General features: G+C 43.6%; 1 protein-coding gene across 1 annotated transcript in view; it reads left to right on the forward strand.

Annotated features, from left to right (window-relative positions):
- The window catches only part of PIK3C2A (phosphatidylinositol-4-phosphate 3-kinase catalytic subunit type 2 alpha), a 178718-nt gene that overhangs the window by 54160 nt on the left and 106154 nt on the right, over window positions 1-18404 (forward strand). Inside the window, exons 6-8 of the mRNA XM_033928461.1 lie at window positions 336-447; window positions 5349-5428; window positions 6132-6195. Coding sequence (XP_033784352.1) covers window positions 336-447; window positions 5349-5428; window positions 6132-6195 — 256 coding nt within the window. The remainder of the gene's footprint in view (window positions 1-335; window positions 448-5348; window positions 5429-6131; window positions 6196-18404) is intronic.

Raw genomic sequence — 18404 nt, forward strand, 5'->3', positions numbered from 1 at the left:
TTTTAACCAGACTCTTTCAAACATTCTAGTCCTCTTCTACTATCATTAGTTAGTCCCTGGGAAATGCTGTTGTCATGTATTATTGTTTAATGTGTGTGTACATGTTCGGAAGTACTGTTAACGGTAAGCACAAAAGCAGTACATATTGATTTAATTTTCGTTATTTTGCCAAACTTTAGCATTGAAATTGGAATACGACTTACTGTCCCTACATTTTTATGGGAAAAGTACTGATGGAACTTTGAACATATAAATAAGACTAGGAAAAACATTTGATACATATCTTAAATGGCAAGTAACCTTTTTGGGTTTTTTTTTTGTTTTTTTTAATACAGTAAGCACTGTCTGGGAAGTCATGAATATATTCAGGTTTGCAGAAAATGGGACACAGAAATTAAATTACAGCTTTTATCCCATAGCACAATATGTAGAGATCTGGCTCGAACGGTAAGTAGGATTTAAGCTCTCAGTGAAATGCTTAGTCTTTCTGCTGGTGGTTTTTATTTAAATTAGGGCTACATTTGATTTAAAATTTTTATATACGCGATCTAAGGCAGGTGTACAGTCATGAGTCTCATTGGGGGAGGGGGCAGCAAGAGGGAAGGGGCCATACACTCCCCCACCCCCTACATTAGATACCTTACCTTTGCTGGTAGTTATGCCAAAGCCTCCCCAGTCAAAGAAAAAAATCTGCTGCCAAAGCTGCCCCCTTTCTCCACATATTTCCCCAGGGCAAGAAAATTGGTGGCCCGCCTTCAGTCACTGATGCCAGCACTACTGATGCCAGCACTCCTGAAACATGCTCAGTTCATGCACGAACTGAGTTTGAGAATTGCCAGCATCAGTAACTGGAGGCACACCGCCGACTTCTTGCTCCTGAGGCAGTACTTTGGAGGAAGGGAGTAACTTGAGGCAGCAGACTTTTTCTGTTGGCAGGGCTTCAACTACCCCACCAGCTGTTGAACAGGTACTGCAGCGTTGGGAGAGAGCTCAGATCCCCAAGGCCATTCCCCCCTCCCATGGCTACACCACTGATTAAATCTCCCTCTTTTCCCTCCCTCCTTCTTTCATCTGTTCTGCATTTTTCCCTAGCCCAACCACCCATTTAAAGTCCAGCATATCTCTCTGCCCTTCCTGGCCCTGCAAAGCTCTCTCAATTCCCTTTCTGCTCCTACTCCTTCCTGTACCCTAAAATCACCTCCGATCTTCACCTGGGTGGTGCTCATAGGCTGCTTATGGCCTGCACTGGAGCTTTTTCTCTGAACTGTCCTGCCTTTCAGAAAACAGGAAGTTGCTTCAGAAGGGGTGGGATGGTTCAGAAAGAGAGCCCCAGTGGGGACGGTTCAGAAGGAGGCCACCATCAACCTGTGAGCACCACTGTTACTGGTGTTGCCCAAGCAAAAACTGGAGATGATTTTAAGGTAAGGGGTAGAGAGGGAATTGCAAGAGCTTGCATGGAAGGAAAGTGAGAGGTGTTGACTCTTTGCGGAGAGCAAGAGGGAGAAAGGAAGGGGAATTCAGTATGGCATCACTAATTGTTAATCGTAACTAATACTACATTAATCACAATTAGCATGCAGCTTTAATTTAAACTTATGCCAGGGTCCACCTTAGGGATCAGCACCCAAGAAAAATATCTAGGTGTCATCATAGACAGTATGCTGAAACCTTCCGTCGAATATGCAGCGGCAGCCAAAAAAGCAAACGGGATGCTAAGAATTATTAGAAAAGACAAGGCAAATAAGACCAAGAATGTTATAATGCCTCTGTATCATTCCATGGTGTGACCTCACCTTGAGTATTACATTCAATTTTGGTCACCATATCTCAAAAAAGATAATAGCAGAATTAGAAAAGGTTCAAAGAAGAACGACCAAGATGATAAAGGGGACAGAACTTTTTTCATATGAAGAAAGACTAAAGAGATTAGTGCTCTTTAACTTGGAAAAGAGATGGCTGAGGAGAGAGATGATTGAAGTCTACAAAATCCTGAGTAATTTTAGAAGGGATTCAAGTGAATCAATTTTTTCACTACATCAAAAATTTGAAAGACTAGGGGATACTCAATGAAGTCACAGGGAGATACTTTGAAAACCAATAGGAAGAAATATTTTTTCACTCAACAAATAGTTTAAGCTTTGGAGCTTGTTGCCAAAGCTCGATGTGGTTAATGGTAGTTAGTGTAGATGTGTTTAAAAAGGTTTGGACAAGTTTCTGAAGAAAAAGTCCATAGTCTATTGAGACAGACATGGGGGAAGCCACTGCTTGCCCTGGGATCAGTAACGTAGAATGTTGCTACTATTTGGGTTTCTGCCAGTTACTTGTGACTTGAATTGGCCTCTCTGGAAACAGGTTAGATGGACCATTGGTCTTACCCAGTATGGCTATCCTTATGTTGTTATGCTATCCAGGTGTTGCCCTTTCAAACTTGTGCTACATTTGTCGGTATAATTTTTTTTTCACTCTTTTCAAAGAGTAGCTCAAGGTGTGTTTATAGTGATCAAATAATACTTTCCATGCATACAGTGTATATGCACACCTTTTCTTGTATACAGTTTGTCTGCGGAGCAGGCTGTAGATCTACTTTGTAAAATGCCTCAAGCATTTCAGTTGAGCTGATAGTCTGAACCAGTTTAGATTTAAATTCATCTAGACCAGTCCCGACCAATGGAGGTCCGTGAATATGTGAACACATGGTGCGAATAGCGGTCGCAATGCATGCAACTGCAGATAGGCAAATTTCCCTTCAAAATAAAGCGTAAGTCTTGTCGCCCCTTCTCTGGATTACAGATTCCATTGACTCGGCCGTGGCCTAGCCATTTGTTAGATGCTGAAGGGAAGACAGACAGAGAAAATATGCGCTGTCATATATTCTGACTACATTCTGTCTAAAGGAGCTACATTGTGCATGCAGCTCATCTAAAAATTGCTCTGTCTGCATCCCTTACTCATTAAATATCCCTCTACACAAGGGATCTGAGGGCCGCCATCCAGTCGGATTTTCAGGATTTCCCCAATGAATATGCATGAGATCTATTTGCATGCATTGCTTTCAATGCAGATTCATTGGGGAAATCCTGAAAATCCGACTGGATGGCGGCCCTCAAGGAGGGACTTTGAGACCCTTGCTCTACACCAACTGAGAGACTGTAAATGTCTTGGAGAATAGGATCTCTGTGTCCGTCTGTGGTCAACATTTGTTGACTGAATTGTAAGCTGCATGGAATAGGGACTCTCATGTACTTGGCACCTCTTTTACCTAGTAGCACAATATAAATGTTTAGTAACATTAGCAGGCAGCTAGGCAGACCAACAGGGGTTCATTCTTTCTTGGTTTGGAGGTATAGATGACAGAATGAACCGTAGTGCACCCTTTTTGGGAACTCCTATATGGGAAGAGAATTGAATCAAAACAACTTAGCCTTGCTTGAGCATCAAATCCAGTAGTTGGCAAGTAAGGCAGACTTCTACAGTCTGTGTCCTGAACTCCTAACTCTTCTCACTAGTTCAGTACCAATATATGTTTTAATCATGCCCACCATAAGCAATTCCCTAGTCTCTTATTTGTCCTGTTTTGATTATAAGCTCAGTTGAGCAGGGACCATCTCTTACGTGTTTTAATATACAACCCTGCGTGCTCCTAGTAGTGCTATAGAAGTGATTAGTAGTAGTATAGCTAGTGGGCTTCAACGTCAGCTCCGGTAGTTGATAATTAAGCCAGTGCCGGGCAGACCTCCATAGTCTGTGCCTTAAAAATGTTAAGGGCAGCTCAAGTTCAAATATGCATATGTTCGCTTGTTGGACAGACTGGATGGACCATGCAGGTTTTATCTGCTTCATATACTATGACTGAAACCATTATTTAAACAAGTTAAGAACATAAGCCTAGCCTTACTGGGTCAGACCAATGGTCCATCAAGCCCAGTAGCCCATTCTTATGGTGGCCAATCCAGGTCACTAGTACCTGGACAAAACCCAAGGATATTCCATGCAATATTCCATACTCCCGATCCAGATCAAGCAGTGGCTACCCCGTGTCTTTTTCAATAACAGACTATGGACTTTTCCTCCAGGAACTTGTCCAAACCTTTCTTAAAACCATCTACGCTATCCGCTCTTACCACATCCTCTGGCAATGCGTTCCAGAGCTTAACCATTCTTAGAGTGAAAAAAAATTTCCTCCTATTGGTTTTAAAAGTATTTCCCTGTAACTTCATCAAGTGTCCCCTAGTCTTTGTAATTTTTGACAGAGTGAAAAATCGATCAACTTGTACCTGTTCTATTCCACTCAGGATTTTGTAGACTTCAATCATATCTTCCCTTAGCCGTCTCGTTTCCAAGCTGAAGAGCCCTAACCGTTTTAGTCTTTCCTCATACGAGAGGAGCTCCATCCCCTTTATCATCTTGGTCGCTCTTCTTTGAACCTTTTCTAGCGCCACTATATCTTTCTTGAGATAAGGAGACCAGAATTGAACGCAATACTCCAAATGAGGTCGCACCATGGAGCGATACAGGGGCATGATAACATTCTTAGTCTTGTTAACCATACCTTTTTAAATAATTCCCAGTACCCTGTTTGCTTTTTTGGCCGCCGCCACACATTGGGTGGAAGGTTTCATCGTATTGTCTACAATGACACCCAGATCCTTTTCTTGGGCGCTAACCCCCAAGATGGACCCTAGCATCCGGTAACTGTGATTCAGGTTATTCTTTCCAATGTGCATCAGTTTACATAAAAAAAGACCTGTAACAATGATTTAGAATGTAAAAAAGGCCAGCCAGAGAGACTTAAGTTCTATTGTGTTTAAGACATTGCAACATCTAATAGGTACACTTTATTTAATGTTCCAAATGGTATGGAAGACTCAGGTTTCTGGTTAACAGACATAAGCATGGCAGACGATGAGAAGTTCAAAATCTTCAGGTATTTTGTCCCTTTTAGTGAAATGAAAAGAAAATCTTTACTCTTCCAAAACTCCATGGAGCTTTCACAAATACTTATATAGGACTTCCCGGGCTTGTTCTTCAGAGCCATTCAGGTTTTTCAGGATATCCACAATGAATAGGCATGAGAAATTTTGCATATGCTGTGTTTCCAGGCCAAGCAAATCTATCTTCTGCATATTCTTTAGGGATATCTTGATGAGTATTCAATGATTTACATTTCATTGAATATTATGATTGGCAGTATAAATCGGAACAAATTCATAAATAAAACTTGACTTTGGGATCATAAGATTTTTGATATGGTTAATGCACATTTTTACTGCCAAACTAAATTAAACATTTTTTAACAGCAGTGACCTTTTCAGTCTTCAACTATAACATTTCTGATTTTTGTTCACTAGGCAACTGATGACGAAACTCCTACTGACTTAAAAAAGTATTTATACCACATAGAGAAGCCTTTCAGAGAACCTGTTTCAAGGTATTGTTTATGTTTCTTATTACTTAATATACCACCTAAGCCAACATGTGGGTCAAAGCAGTGTCCATATAATAAACATAAATTTATAAAAAAAGGAATTAAAAAAAAAAGATAGGAAAGCAACACATTCACTCATTACAAGATGCATCAGAGTAAAATTTTAAAATATAAATATTTAAAACAATAAAAAATCAATCAAATTGTGATCTTCCTGATCCCCCCAAAGACTGCCAGCCAGGATTCTGAACAGGAAGAGCAAGGCAAAACATTATTGGCTCTTTTTACTAAGGTGCGCTAGCGTTTTTAGCACACGCACAAAATTACCGTGCGGTACGCTTCTAGAATAACGCCAGCTCAATGCTGGCGTTATGGTCTAGCATGCACGGCAATTTAGTGCGTGCTATTCCGCGCGTTAAGGCCCTAACGCACCTTTGTAAAAGGAGCCCTATGAGTTGGCAAGATTAAAGGCTTATTCAAAAAGAAAAGTCTTCAACTTTGTGAGGGATGGTTCCAGGCTTATATGGTGGAAGATCATTCCATGAATTTGGCGCTAAGAAAAAGAATGCAGACTTTCGTGTGGTCTCCATAGCTAATTAATCATTTGAAGAAAGCCTAGTCATTTACACTGTATTCTATAAATTAAAATTTTGAAGTGCGAGATTCATCTTCAGTAATTGTCCTCTATCACAATCCTTCATTGCAGATGTGGTCTTGAAGAACTTTTAGAAGCATACCATGATGAAGTGGATGTGTGCCTTAAAAATGAGGTATAGTTGGAGGGGGGATGAGGGTTTGTGTGTGTGTGTGGGGGGGTCTATGTGCATGCCTAAGCATACAGAAAGCTTATATTAGCTGTGCCTCTACAGCTTTCAGGGGCCATACAATAGCTTTTTTTTCACGTTAGCTTGTTGCTGAAATTTTGAGTACTTACAGAGCAATAACTGATACAAGAATTGATTTTTCTAAAATAAATGGAATGAAGTTTGAAGCTGAAAACCTGAGGAGTCTCTAGATTTTTATCTACAGAGCTGTAAAACTGAAGTTCCTGCAAAAACTTTGTCCTCCCTTCTTCCCTTGATTTTAAAGTATCATTTCAATCTGACTGAAAGGTTTATTTAATTAGACTTCTACTACGATAGACACATTATTCCTGAATGTTTGGGCAATCAATCCATTCTCATGAGAATTCTTGTAGAGACCCTCATTTGCATTTTTTACTCCGCCTCCCATATCTCTATGCTGTCCTCCAGTTCCTCAGTTGTCTCTCCACAAGCGAGATGTTAGGAGCCTGTTTTTTTGGCTTGTGTTTATTTTTCCATTAAATTAGTTTTTTTGCATACCATTTGTGAGGCTTTTTCAGTGCTACAGAGGATTCCAATTTTGGGGCATCTCTGGTTGTGGTAGAGCGCAGGCTCTAAGGCCAGAGGTCTGCTTCCAAGGGGCAGACTGCTTTACAGTTAACCTCTTGGACAGACTGCACTAACAGTGGGTGTTCAGGGACTGATCCCTTGGAAGCAAGGCTCTCCCCAGATTCTTTCCGCAGTGGGCTTGAGCGCAGGCTGAGTTGCTCCGTGGTGGTTTTTCCAGGATCAGGGCCAACTGCTCTCTTTCCCCTGACTGTGAGCATGAGGTTCTGGTGGGGGTTGAGGTCTCCAGCCGGTCATTGGGCCCAAAAGGTAGTCTGAAGAGACAAAGCAGTCTGGATTCCAGGCTTGTTTGAGGTAGAAGTTATCCCTGTAAGCTGTTTGCAGCTTTTTTACAAGCAGCTCCCAGCACATAGCATGGCACAGTGAGTAGCAGACTGACAGCCTCTAAATCAGAATGGGGAGGGGCTTTTAAAAGTAGATTTTTTTGTGAGTGTTTTGGGGTTAGAGTCAGGAACCCCTACTTCCAAAATCCCCAAATAGCTAGTTTCTGGACACCAGTGTAGCTCTCTTGGGTCTTTTTTTGGACATTAAAATCACTGCCGTGGCCATCTTAAATTTCCTAATTTGAAAATAAAAGCCTCTTATCTGCCTCAAAACACCTTGCTTTTGGTCAAAAACAGGTGCAGTGGGCTTCTCAGGCCAGGATACTTTGGATTCATGTCAGATTTGCGCTGGATGCCTGTCTGAGGATTGTCCATGTTTCACATGCTACATGGCACATGGGAAGGGGCAGCGGGAGCTGCTGGCTTAGCCGCGTCCTAGTTCCTCAGGGTGGGGGGAGGGGGAAAGAGTGTTAGCATCTAGATGGTGTGAGGGCCAGGGAAAAAAGTCCAGGTTTGAGCTGGGGAGCACCACAAGTGCGTCCCCGGTGAAGCGCAGTCGTACCGCTACTTCAAAACCTCAGAAGGGAGCTTGCCAGCGTCTGCAGGGGCTGTCTGGATATCCTGGACAGGGATTTCCCCCCTGAATTTTATCAATATGATGTTTGAAGTTTACATGATTAACAAGGGTCGCATAGAACCCTCAGGGATCGTGGCCATGTTGACACCAGAGTTCCCCCCTCCCCCCCCCCAAAAAAAAAAAGAGCACAATTCCCCAGCAGCAGTGCCATGCACAAGATGGGGAGTTCCAGTCTGAGGAGGACTGGGACAAAAGGCTCTATATCAATGCCTTCATTGTCCCAATTTGGGCCCTCTGTAGCAGGAGATGCTGCATCATCTCTAGGGGGCTGGATCTGGTGGAGGCCCTTAATCTTGGAGAGGACACAACTATATGCAGGCTGTTTTCTTTAGATTTCAGCAAAGCCTTTGATACGGTTCCTCATAGGAGGCTCTTGAACAAACTTGAAGGGCTGAAGTTAGGACCCAAAGTGGTGTACTGGGTTATAAACTGGCTGTTGGTTAATGAAAGTTGCTTGGAGGAAGGAAAGGTGAGTAGTGGAGTCCCTCAGGGTTTGGTGCTGGGGCTGATCCTGTTCAATATGTTTGTGAGTGACATTGCTGAAGGGTTAGAAGGAAAAGTGTGCCTTTTTGCAGATGATACCAAGATTTGTAACAGAGTAGACACCGAAGAGAGAGTGGAAAATATGAAAAAGGATCTGCAAAAGTTAGAGAAATGGTCTAATGCCTGGTAACTAAAATTCAATGCAAAGAAATGCAGAGTAATGCATTTGTGGATTAATAATCGGAAGGAACCGTATATGCTGGGAGGTGAGAAGCTGATATGCACGGATGGGTAGAAGGACCTTGGGGTGATAGTGTCCGACGATCTAAAGGCGAAAAAACAGTGTGACAAGGCGATGACTGCTGCCAGAAGGATGCTGGGCTGTATAAAGAGAGGCATAGTCAGTAGAAGGAAGAAGGTGTTCATACCCCTGTACAGGTCATTGGTGAGGCCCCACTTGGAGTATTGTGTTCAGTTCTGGAGACCGTATCTGGTGAAGGATGTAAGAAGACTTGAAGCGTTCCAGAGGAGGGTGACGAAAATGATAGGAGGCTTGTGCCAGAAGACGTATGAGGAGAGACTGGAAGCCCTGAATATGTATACCCTAGAGGAAAGGAGAGACAGGGGAGATATGATTCAGACGTTCAAATACTTGAAGAGTATTAACGTAGAACAAAATCTTCCAGAGAAAAGAAAATGGTAAAAACCAGAGGACATAATTTGAGGTTGAGAGGTGGTAGATTCAAGAGCAATGTTAGGAAATTCTACTTTACGGAGAGGGTGGTGGATGCCTGGAATGTGCTCCGAGAGAGGTAGTGGAGAGGAAAACAGTGACTGAGTTCAAAGAAGCATGGGATGAACACAGAGGATGTAGAATCAGAAAATAATATTGAACTAAGGCCAGTTCTGGGCAGACCTGCACAGTCTGTGTCTGTATATGGCCGTTTGGGGGAGGATGAGTTGGAGATGGCTTCAGTGGCTGGGAGGGTGTAGATGGGCTGGAGTAGGTTTTGACAGAGATTTTGGCAGTTAGAACCCAAGCACAGTACTGGGAAAAGCTTTGGATTCTTGCCCAGAAATAACTAAGAAGAAAAAATTTAAATCGAATCAGGTTGGGCAGACTGGATGGACCGTTCGGGTCTTTATCTGCTGTCATCTACTATGTTGCTATATGTTTAAGCCCTCGGCGCTTTTAGCAGCACAAAATCAAAGATCACATGTTTCCTCTCTTTTGTAAATGAAGTATCCAAAGGAACGGTATACAGTCAAACCTCAGTTTACGAGTGCACCGGTTTGCGAGTGTTTTGCAAGATGAGCAAAACATTTGTAAAATCGGTGCCTCGGAAAGCGAGTTTGACTCGATTTATGAGTGCCACCCCCCGCGATCCAGCATCCCCCCCCTCTCAAGTCGTTCTCCCCCCCCCCCCTGCGATCTTACATGCTCCCCCGAGCACCAAAACGATATCCCTTACCCCAATTGGGCACCGGCACCAGCACCAACGCACAGGACATGCCGGTGCCCGAAGACCCTCCCTCTTCTGTGCTGGGCTGGGCAGTGCATCAGCAATCCTTCCTCTTGCTTGTGCTGGGCTTGGCTGGGCTTTGAGCATTTGCGCATGCTCAAAGCTTTCTGGTCTCGCTCTCTCCGAGATTCTCAGATTCAGAATCTCGGAGAGAGCGAGACCAGAAGGCCTTGAGCATGCGCAAATGCTCAAGGCCCAGTCCAGCCCAGCACAAACAAGAGGAAGGATTGCCGATGCCCAGCCCAGCACAGAAGAGGGAGGATCTTCAGGTACCGGCACCGGCATGTCCTGTGCGTTGGTGCTGGTGCCCAATTGGGGTAAGGGCTATCGTTTTGGTGCTCGGGGGAGCATGTAAGATCGCAGGGGGGATGCTGGATTGCTGGGGGGGATTCTGGATCGCGGGAGGGGGGTATGGAGCAGCGGTCGTGGCCTCAAGGAGGGGGGATTGGAGCAGCGCCGGTAGCCTCGGGTGGGGGGAAGGGGTTGGTGGAACGAATCAAAGCGAGTTTCCATTCATTCCTATGGGGAAACTCGCTTTGATATACAAACAATTTGGTTTACGAGCATACTTCTGGAACGAATTATGCTCGTAAACCAAGGTTCCACTGTATATACCTCACCCGGTAATTTTCTCATATACCAGTTCTCACCCTGGTCCTCAACAGCACCACCTTGGACTTGAAAAACTCTCACTGTCCAAGGCTTTAAGTGTCAACTCTTCATTGGACGAATAAACTTTAACTTTTATCTTCCTCTCGTATCTGAACATTATAAAAATTCTAATAAACCATTGGAGGTCCCAAGAGGCTCTTTTGGGTGGCCATGGCAAAGCTCTATCCTATGAATGCTGAATTTAAGCAGCTTTTGTTCCACTGTAAGTGAATTTTCTAGTGGCACAGGTTACTGAGCATACCTCCCTTCCCAGTGAAGGCAGTGTGGTATTAAAGGATGCCCAGGACCACAGGCTGGATTTTGTTCCTAAGAAGCTTTTCAAAGCAGCAGCCCCAGGTTTAAAGGCAGCTGCAATAGCATCTTTTGTTGCCCATTTATTTATCATGCTTGCTACTCCAAATTGCAACGTGATTCGGAGGCAGTGGCCGGAAGGGATTACCAGTTTCTAATGTTGGGGAGTGGATTATGTAGCTGACACTCTGTATGATCTTTTCAGAGTCATGAACAAAATGTCCTGTTCAGGGACACTGGTCCCCTTCTCAGAGGAAGTGGTTGATCAGCCACTGCAGCCATCCGCCTGGCACTTCAGATATTTGGGAGCACTCTGCAAAGCAAAATAGTATGAGTTTTCTTGGCAGACACAGTGGTAGTAGTCTATGTTGATCAATAGGGGGCTCCTCTACGTTTGGAAGCCCAGATATTGTTTCAGTGAGCGGAGGCCCATCTCTTGGTACTCTCGGTGGCACATGTGGCAAGAGTAGAAAATGTGCAAGTAGTTTACCTCAGCCGGAAGATCCTGTAGAGTGGTCACTGTCTCAAGAAGCCTTCATCTTTGTTGTGAATCAGTGGGGGCGTCTGACTTTCGATGAGATGGTATCGGCAGCCAACAAGAAGATGGCTCGGTTTTTCAGTTGAAGTTGCAAGCCAGGAAGCGGAGACTTGGATACCCTGGTGCAACCTTGACCAAACTTTGTGGCTCATGATAGGCATATTTGTGTGCAGGATCATTACGCACCAAGGACCGGTGATTCTAGTAGCCCCAGCCTGGCCGAGGTGACTGTGGTATTCAGATCTGGTCTGGCTGCAAAGGGACCAAGGTCTCAAACTTCCATGTCATCCGAGACTGCTTAAGCAGGGCCCAATTGCCCTGGAGGATCCAAAATGCTTTGGTCTTATGGCATGGCTCTGGAGCATCCAGCAATAGCGTGCAAAGGCTATTTGGACAAAGTGGTGTCCACCCTCCTGAGATGTAGAAAGAAACTGATTTTACCCGCATATGCAGAAGCCTGGAAGTGTTTCCAAACTTGGTACACTCGGAGGAGTAAGGACCCGAACTCAGTCCTGATATCTGTGGTGCTTGCCTTCCTGCAGGAAGACCTGGAAAAATGCCTAGTAGTTGGCTTCCTGAAAGTTCAGATTATGGGGCCCTTGTGTTTTGGGTCTAACTAAGGTTAATAAAACCACTATGGTAGCACATCCTGACATGGCCAGTATGATAGCCTTTTCTGGCATGAAGTCTTAATCTGGTCCTACAGGTGCTAGCTAGGGCACTCTGAACCTCTAGATGTGGCTTCTGTGATGGATCTTACAGTCAAAATGGTGTTTTTGGTGGCGATCGTTTCAGCTTGATGGGTGTCAGAATTGCAGGCCTTGTCATGCAGAGATCCTTTACTCAGAATTTCAGATTCCAGAATAGTACTTTGTACAGTACCATCTTTCTTACCAAAAATAGTCTCCAGCTTTCATATTAATCAGGAAGTATGGTTGCCTGCCTTCACGCCCTCAGGATCAAGGAAGCTTGATAAAAGTGCTGAAATTATTGGATGTATGCAGAGTGTTACTGTAATAACTGGAGGTTATAAACAAATTTCGATTGTCTGATCATCTCTTTGTTCTGACAGGGGCAGCCCATAAAGGCCAACCAGCCTCGAAATCATCCATCTCAAGATGGATCCATATGGCCATTTCTTCAGCCTATATTGGAAGTGGAAAGTGATCGCCTATATCTCTAAGGCACACTCCACTAGAAGTGTGGCTTCCTCATGGGCAGAATCTTCAGTGGTTTCTCCACATGGTCCTCTCTCCATACATTCATGAAGTTTTACAGGGTGGACGTAGCGGCCAAAATGGACTCTACATTGGGTCATCCGTCCTGTCAACAGGCTCATCTGTCCCACCCTAGACTCTGGGGACTGCTTTGATACATCCCGAAGATTCTGGAATAATGTGTCTGTTGTACTTGAAGGAAATATTAGCATCTTACCTTCAGTAATCTTCTTTCTAGTAGACAGACATTATTCCTGAAGCCCTCCCTGTCCAATGTTCATTACTACCCTGAACATGCTGGGGAATCTGGACATAAACCGCCTAGAAGTCGCACGATTGTGGCGGTATAGAAGAATAAAGTTATTATTATTATCTTGTTTCTTTTCTTTATCCAGCCTTGTCAAGGATAGAGGATGTGACTGCCGCGTTAAAGAATCTAGGGGATATCTCTAGAATCTCCCACACTCTTAGTGCAGGTTGCGCTCAGGTTGGTGACTTGTTTGTTTTTACCTTGTTATGAATTGCAAATGGTTACAGTTTTTTCTTTTCGTCTGTTATGTTAATAATATAAACAGACATGTTACTTGGGGAGAGTCCCCATACCTCTCCCTATTTTGTTTTCTCTCTAGGGTTGTCCATCTGCTTTGGTACAAACTGAGGAATTGGAGGACTGCCCAGAGATATGGGAGGTAGAGCAAAAGAATGCAAATGAGGCTCTCTGCAAGAATTCTCGCAGGAATGGATTGACTACTCAAATGTTTAGGAATAATGCTAGAAAGAATTTACCGAGATAAGAACCTAATCTTTCCTTAGCACTACTGAAAAACAGTCTGTTATCAAGGTGGTTTACCAAATGGTTAAAACCAAACTGAGTGCAGAAAGGAATGGCATAAATGATAGGGTGGATAGCAGCAAGGAGGACAGAACATCCGGAAAATGTTAAATCACTTAAACAAGCTTAATGTAGAGAAAAGACAGATGAACAACTCTGGTAACTAGTGAGAATTCTTGCCTTCCAGTGTTCCTTCAAATGTCCATGAAAGCAGATACTTTTTGGGCTTGTTCTACACTTAGGTTGTGAGAGTTCAGAGCGAAGATAATTGGCTGTTACCCTATTGATATGCAGTATAGTAATATATTCCAACTCAAGATTATTTGGGGTCAGTTTTTGGTTCTCTTTTCCCACCTGTCCTCTAATTGGATTCGCATGTATTGAGAAGAGCCAACCTTTTTCTTTCTTTCCTCATTCATAGCTATGAAGAGAGAGACTAGAAAAATAAGCTTACATGTAATGTACCACTTCTCATTAGAGGTTTTTCAAGTTAGGAAGTTTTCTTATTGCATGTATTTATATCACTTTCTAAGCATAAATATTTGAATGATGTTTACTTAACTCGCATTTCAATGCAGTTGAGCTATTTAAGCCTCTTCTTTGATTACCAGCATGTACTTTTAAAGAGTTATTTTGGTCAACTGCTTTGAGTCACACAGCCTCTGAACTTCTCCACTAAAGCTTCTAACTGCACCTGGCATTTTGCCTGCTATGAATTTCTGGCCTGAATAAGAAAAATTGCTATAAACCAAGCATGAGCTGCAATAGTAATCTAATCTAATCTAATTGAAGTTTATGTAAAATATTTGATTTGATCGCAAAATCCAAATCCAATGCGATTTACATTTAGTTAAAAATTAAGTTAATATAGAAAATAAAAAAAATAAGACAATTAATACAATTTTTATAAAATAATACGTTTGAAAAGGGAGGAGAAAAAAAAAGGAATAAATACAATTCTTAAACAATCTTCTATTTGTGCGTCGTTCATACCTATACAGGCTCATGACGACTTTAAAGAGGGCAAGAGGGAAGAGGATGGGGAGGGAGGAGAGGAGGGAGAAAGGGGAGGTGGACAGTTCTTGAGAGAGTCCAAAGGAGGGCAACGAAACTGGTAAGAGGGCTGGAAAACTGCCCATATGCTGAGAGGCTGGATAAACTGAGGCTCTTCTCTCTGGAAAAGAGGAGGCTCAGGGGGGATATGATTGAGACCTTCAAAATACTTAGGGGCATAGAGAGGGTGGACAGGGACAGGTTCTTCAGACTAAAAGGGACGACAGGTACGAGGGGGCACTCAGAGAAACTGAAGGGAGATAGGTTCAAATCAAATGCAAGGAAGTTTTTCTTCACCCAAAGGGTCGTGGACAAATGGAATGCGCTCCCGGAGGAAGTGATCCGGCAGAGTACAGTACAGGGATTCAAACAGGGATTGGACAGATTCCTGAGGGAAAAGGGGATCGTGGGGTACTGAGGGAGGTGCTGGGGTGTTGCATAAGTATAGACAGCTCACCAGGTCGTGCAGGTGCAAGGCCGGAGGGTTAGGACATTGATGGGAAGATAGGACTTCGATGAGAAACCTAGGGGGCAAGGGGGCCCCTTCTGGTGATTAAGGCAGGTCATGACCTGTTGGGCCGCCGCGGGGGCGGACTGCTGGGCGGGATGGACCTCTGGTCTGACCCGGCAGAGGCACTGCTTATGTTCTTATGTTCTTATGATAGGTAGGAGGGAGAGGAAGGGGAGGGGAGAGAAAAGAGGGAGGAGTGGAGGTGGGAGGAAAATGGGAGGAGGAGAGGGTAAAGGAGATTAAGGGCTCCTTTTATCAAGCTGCGGTAGGCGGTTAACGGTGGAATACCTTGCGTTTAACCGCCTGCTGCGCTAATCACTAACGCCTCCATTGACGAGGCGTTAGTTTTTTGGTGTGCCACGCGGGTTAGCGCGTGATGAAATGTCCGACGCGCTAATCCCCGTAAAAGGAGCCCTAAGTGTTGAACAGATGTAGTAACTCTTCTGGCATTTACCAACAATGACCAATCTAATTTACAAAGCAGTTCAAGCCTACTTATCTGGCAATGTTGTATTGCCTCATATACTCCAGAGTAATGGACATTGGTGCCTAGTCATTGAGGCCTGTGACTTGAAAACAAGATGTGTTTGTCATTTAGACTTGAGTGGCTCCAGCTGCTACTCCTGCCATGAAGTCAGATGTCCTCCTTGGAATTCTCTGAAGAGTTCTAGCTAACAACCACCCTACTTTCATTCAGTTGTTGTTGATCATAATTGACGAGGGAATGAAAAAACAAACTGTCAGATATGTACAGAACTCTCCTATATCCAGTTTAATATTAACAAATATAGTTGGATGATCCTGTTTTGTATTTTCATTTATTAACTTGCTATTATACAAACATGCAATGGACAGTGAAATGTTTCAGTAATAATTTTCAAACTGAGAAACAAAAGCTCTGTACTTGAAACTATGTTAAACATAAACACTGAATTGGCCGTGTTCCTTTTAAAAACACTGAACCTTGAGCAGTTTTTTTCTTTTTAAGCCCAGAGGCAAAGCTGTGTGCTATCATGCAGGAGACTCTCAATTGTTTCCCAGCTATGCTTCCTGTTTTGTAGGGATAGTTAGTGATGATGGCCCTTGGTAGGGACCCCAGCCATACCTTGTCAAGAACAATGGACAAAGTAGTTTAGCAGCTCACTATTGGTTTTGATGGAACAGTGTATTGTGATACAGTAGGTATAAGATTAAAGCGTATTGAATCCCACAATCTGTTCTGTTTTAGAGGTTCAAAGTGTTGAGTGGTGTTTCTCATTCAGTTTCTTTTCTTAGTGATTCCTAGAGGAAATGTCACTTAACTCCTTGTATCATGATTCAGATCTCTGTTGCAGCTTGCTCTTGAGTATATTAAAACAAGCTCACTCTGTAATGCCACAATTCATGTCCTTTTACCAGATGACTTACCTAGACCAGGGGTAGGCAATTCTGGTTCTCGAGAGCCGGAGCCAGGTCAGATTTTCAGGATATCCACCATGAATATGTTTGAGATGAATTTGCATGCACTGCCTCCTTGAGATGCAAATCTATCTCATGCATATTTATTGTGGATATCCTGAAAACCTGACCTGGCTCTGGCTCTCGAGGACCGGAATTGCCTACCCCTGGCCTAGACTATGGAAAAAGGATTTTTAAAGGCAAAAAGGAAAGAAAATCCCAAATAATAGCAAATGTAATTCTTAAGAACTGGAAGCTCATATAAAAAGGAGGGAAACACCTGGGGTGAACCCTTTTTGATGTCCATATAATTAATTCTGTGCAAAGACATATAGGAATCTGTACTCCTAGGTGAATTACCTCTGGTCTCAAGTTTCTTTCAGAAAGATGTCAATCACATCTTTCAGCTCCACCCTCTTCAGTTTTTTCTTGAGCAAGTAAGTTGAGAAGGTGTGTTCTGATCTGCTTTGTTTGTTTTTTTATTTTGGGGTTTTCTTTCATTTGATTTGTGGGTCGCTGGTGCCCAGAGTTCCTCCACTTGGGGCAACTCTGCCTGGGAGAGGTTGCAGACTCCTTAGTGGTGGTCTACAGCTCGCAGAGAACCCCTGGGTTTACCTGTTGAACTGACCTGTTTTGTTCATGCTTGAAACTCAGGGCCTGTTCCCCTGGGAGCTAGCTCATCTTCTAATTTATTAGAGGCTTGAGTGCAGGCTGTGAGGCCCCTGTGTTAATCCCTTGAGGTTTCAGGGAGCCAGCTGCGTTTTCATCTACCCCTGTCACGCCATGAGGATTCGTGGGGGTTGAGCTCACAGACAGTGACGGACCGACTGGCAGCTTGAAGAGCTACAGTTTTGAATCCTTTCTGGAACAGTTTTGAGAAAGAAAGTCTCCTCCTTTCAGTCAGGCTGCAGGAAAGCTGACTTAGGCAGGCACCAGCACAACACAGTGAGTACAGCCCTTATTCCCTATGGAAACATAGGGGGGGAAGCTGAAAATTGCATTTTTCAGAGTTTCTGGGGCCAGAGATAGGGTTCCCCTCCTCCAAAACCCGCTTCCCTGAATTTTTTAAACTTCATGGGAGCCTCAAAGGGCCATTTTTGGCATGAATTTATTGGCAGCGTCCATCTTGGATTTTTTTTTTTTTTTTGTATAAACTTTATTCACAAGAGCAGAAAATACACGCATAACATAAGGATCTCAATAGTTTTTTCCCCAATACAAAAGAAAAGACAACCACCCCACAAGAGACCCTATACAACAGTGAGAGTCCAGGCCTGTGTTCTGATAGCCTGGAGCCCTCCATATCCAATCCTAAAAGCCCACTGAGTATCAAAGAAAAATTTGTGCAAAGTGACAGCAAAAGACTGAGTCAAAGAGTCTCTGGGCAAAGAGGCTGCATAATGAGAAAGCTGCATATAAGCAAAATAATCCGTCGTACCCAAGGATCAGGATGCCTGGAGAGTCAAAAAGGGAACAGCGCTGCCATCCGTCTGTAGAAACTGCTCCAAAGAGTGGATCCCCTTCTGCAGCCAACGTTTGAAAACAACATTTTCCTGTCCAGGACTAAAGGCCGCATTGCCCACTATGGGCAGCAAAACAGAACTGAAAGGCGAATGACCCCAAAACCGAGAAACACATCTCCAAGCCCGACGGAGCGGCTCTACCAAGCAACTACGGGCCCCAGGGCCCAACCACACCTTCCCATCCCAATGTAAAAGATAAGGCAGAGCCCACGGAAAGAAATAATCAACCTCCAACTCCCGATCAGTATACTGAGAGCTGAGAAAAAGCCAATCCCGGATATGCCTAAGCAAGCAGGCCAAATTATACAGATGAACCGAGGGAAGACCCAAACCACCCAATGCCCAGGACCCTTGAAGAAAAGAACGATGCATTTTACCTTTCTTGCCTCCCCAGCAAAATGAGATCACCAATCTCTGGAGACTCAGGAGATCCTTTTTCAAAAGAAACAAAGGAAGCGTTTGCAAGACATATAACCATTTAGGGAAGATAATAATGCGAAAGAGATGAA

The sequence above is a fragment of the Geotrypetes seraphini genome, chromosome 19, assembly GCF_902459505.1.
Source record: "Geotrypetes seraphini chromosome 19, aGeoSer1.1, whole genome shotgun sequence".
Classification (NCBI taxonomy): Eukaryota; Metazoa; Chordata; class Amphibia; order Gymnophiona; family Dermophiidae; genus Geotrypetes; species Geotrypetes seraphini.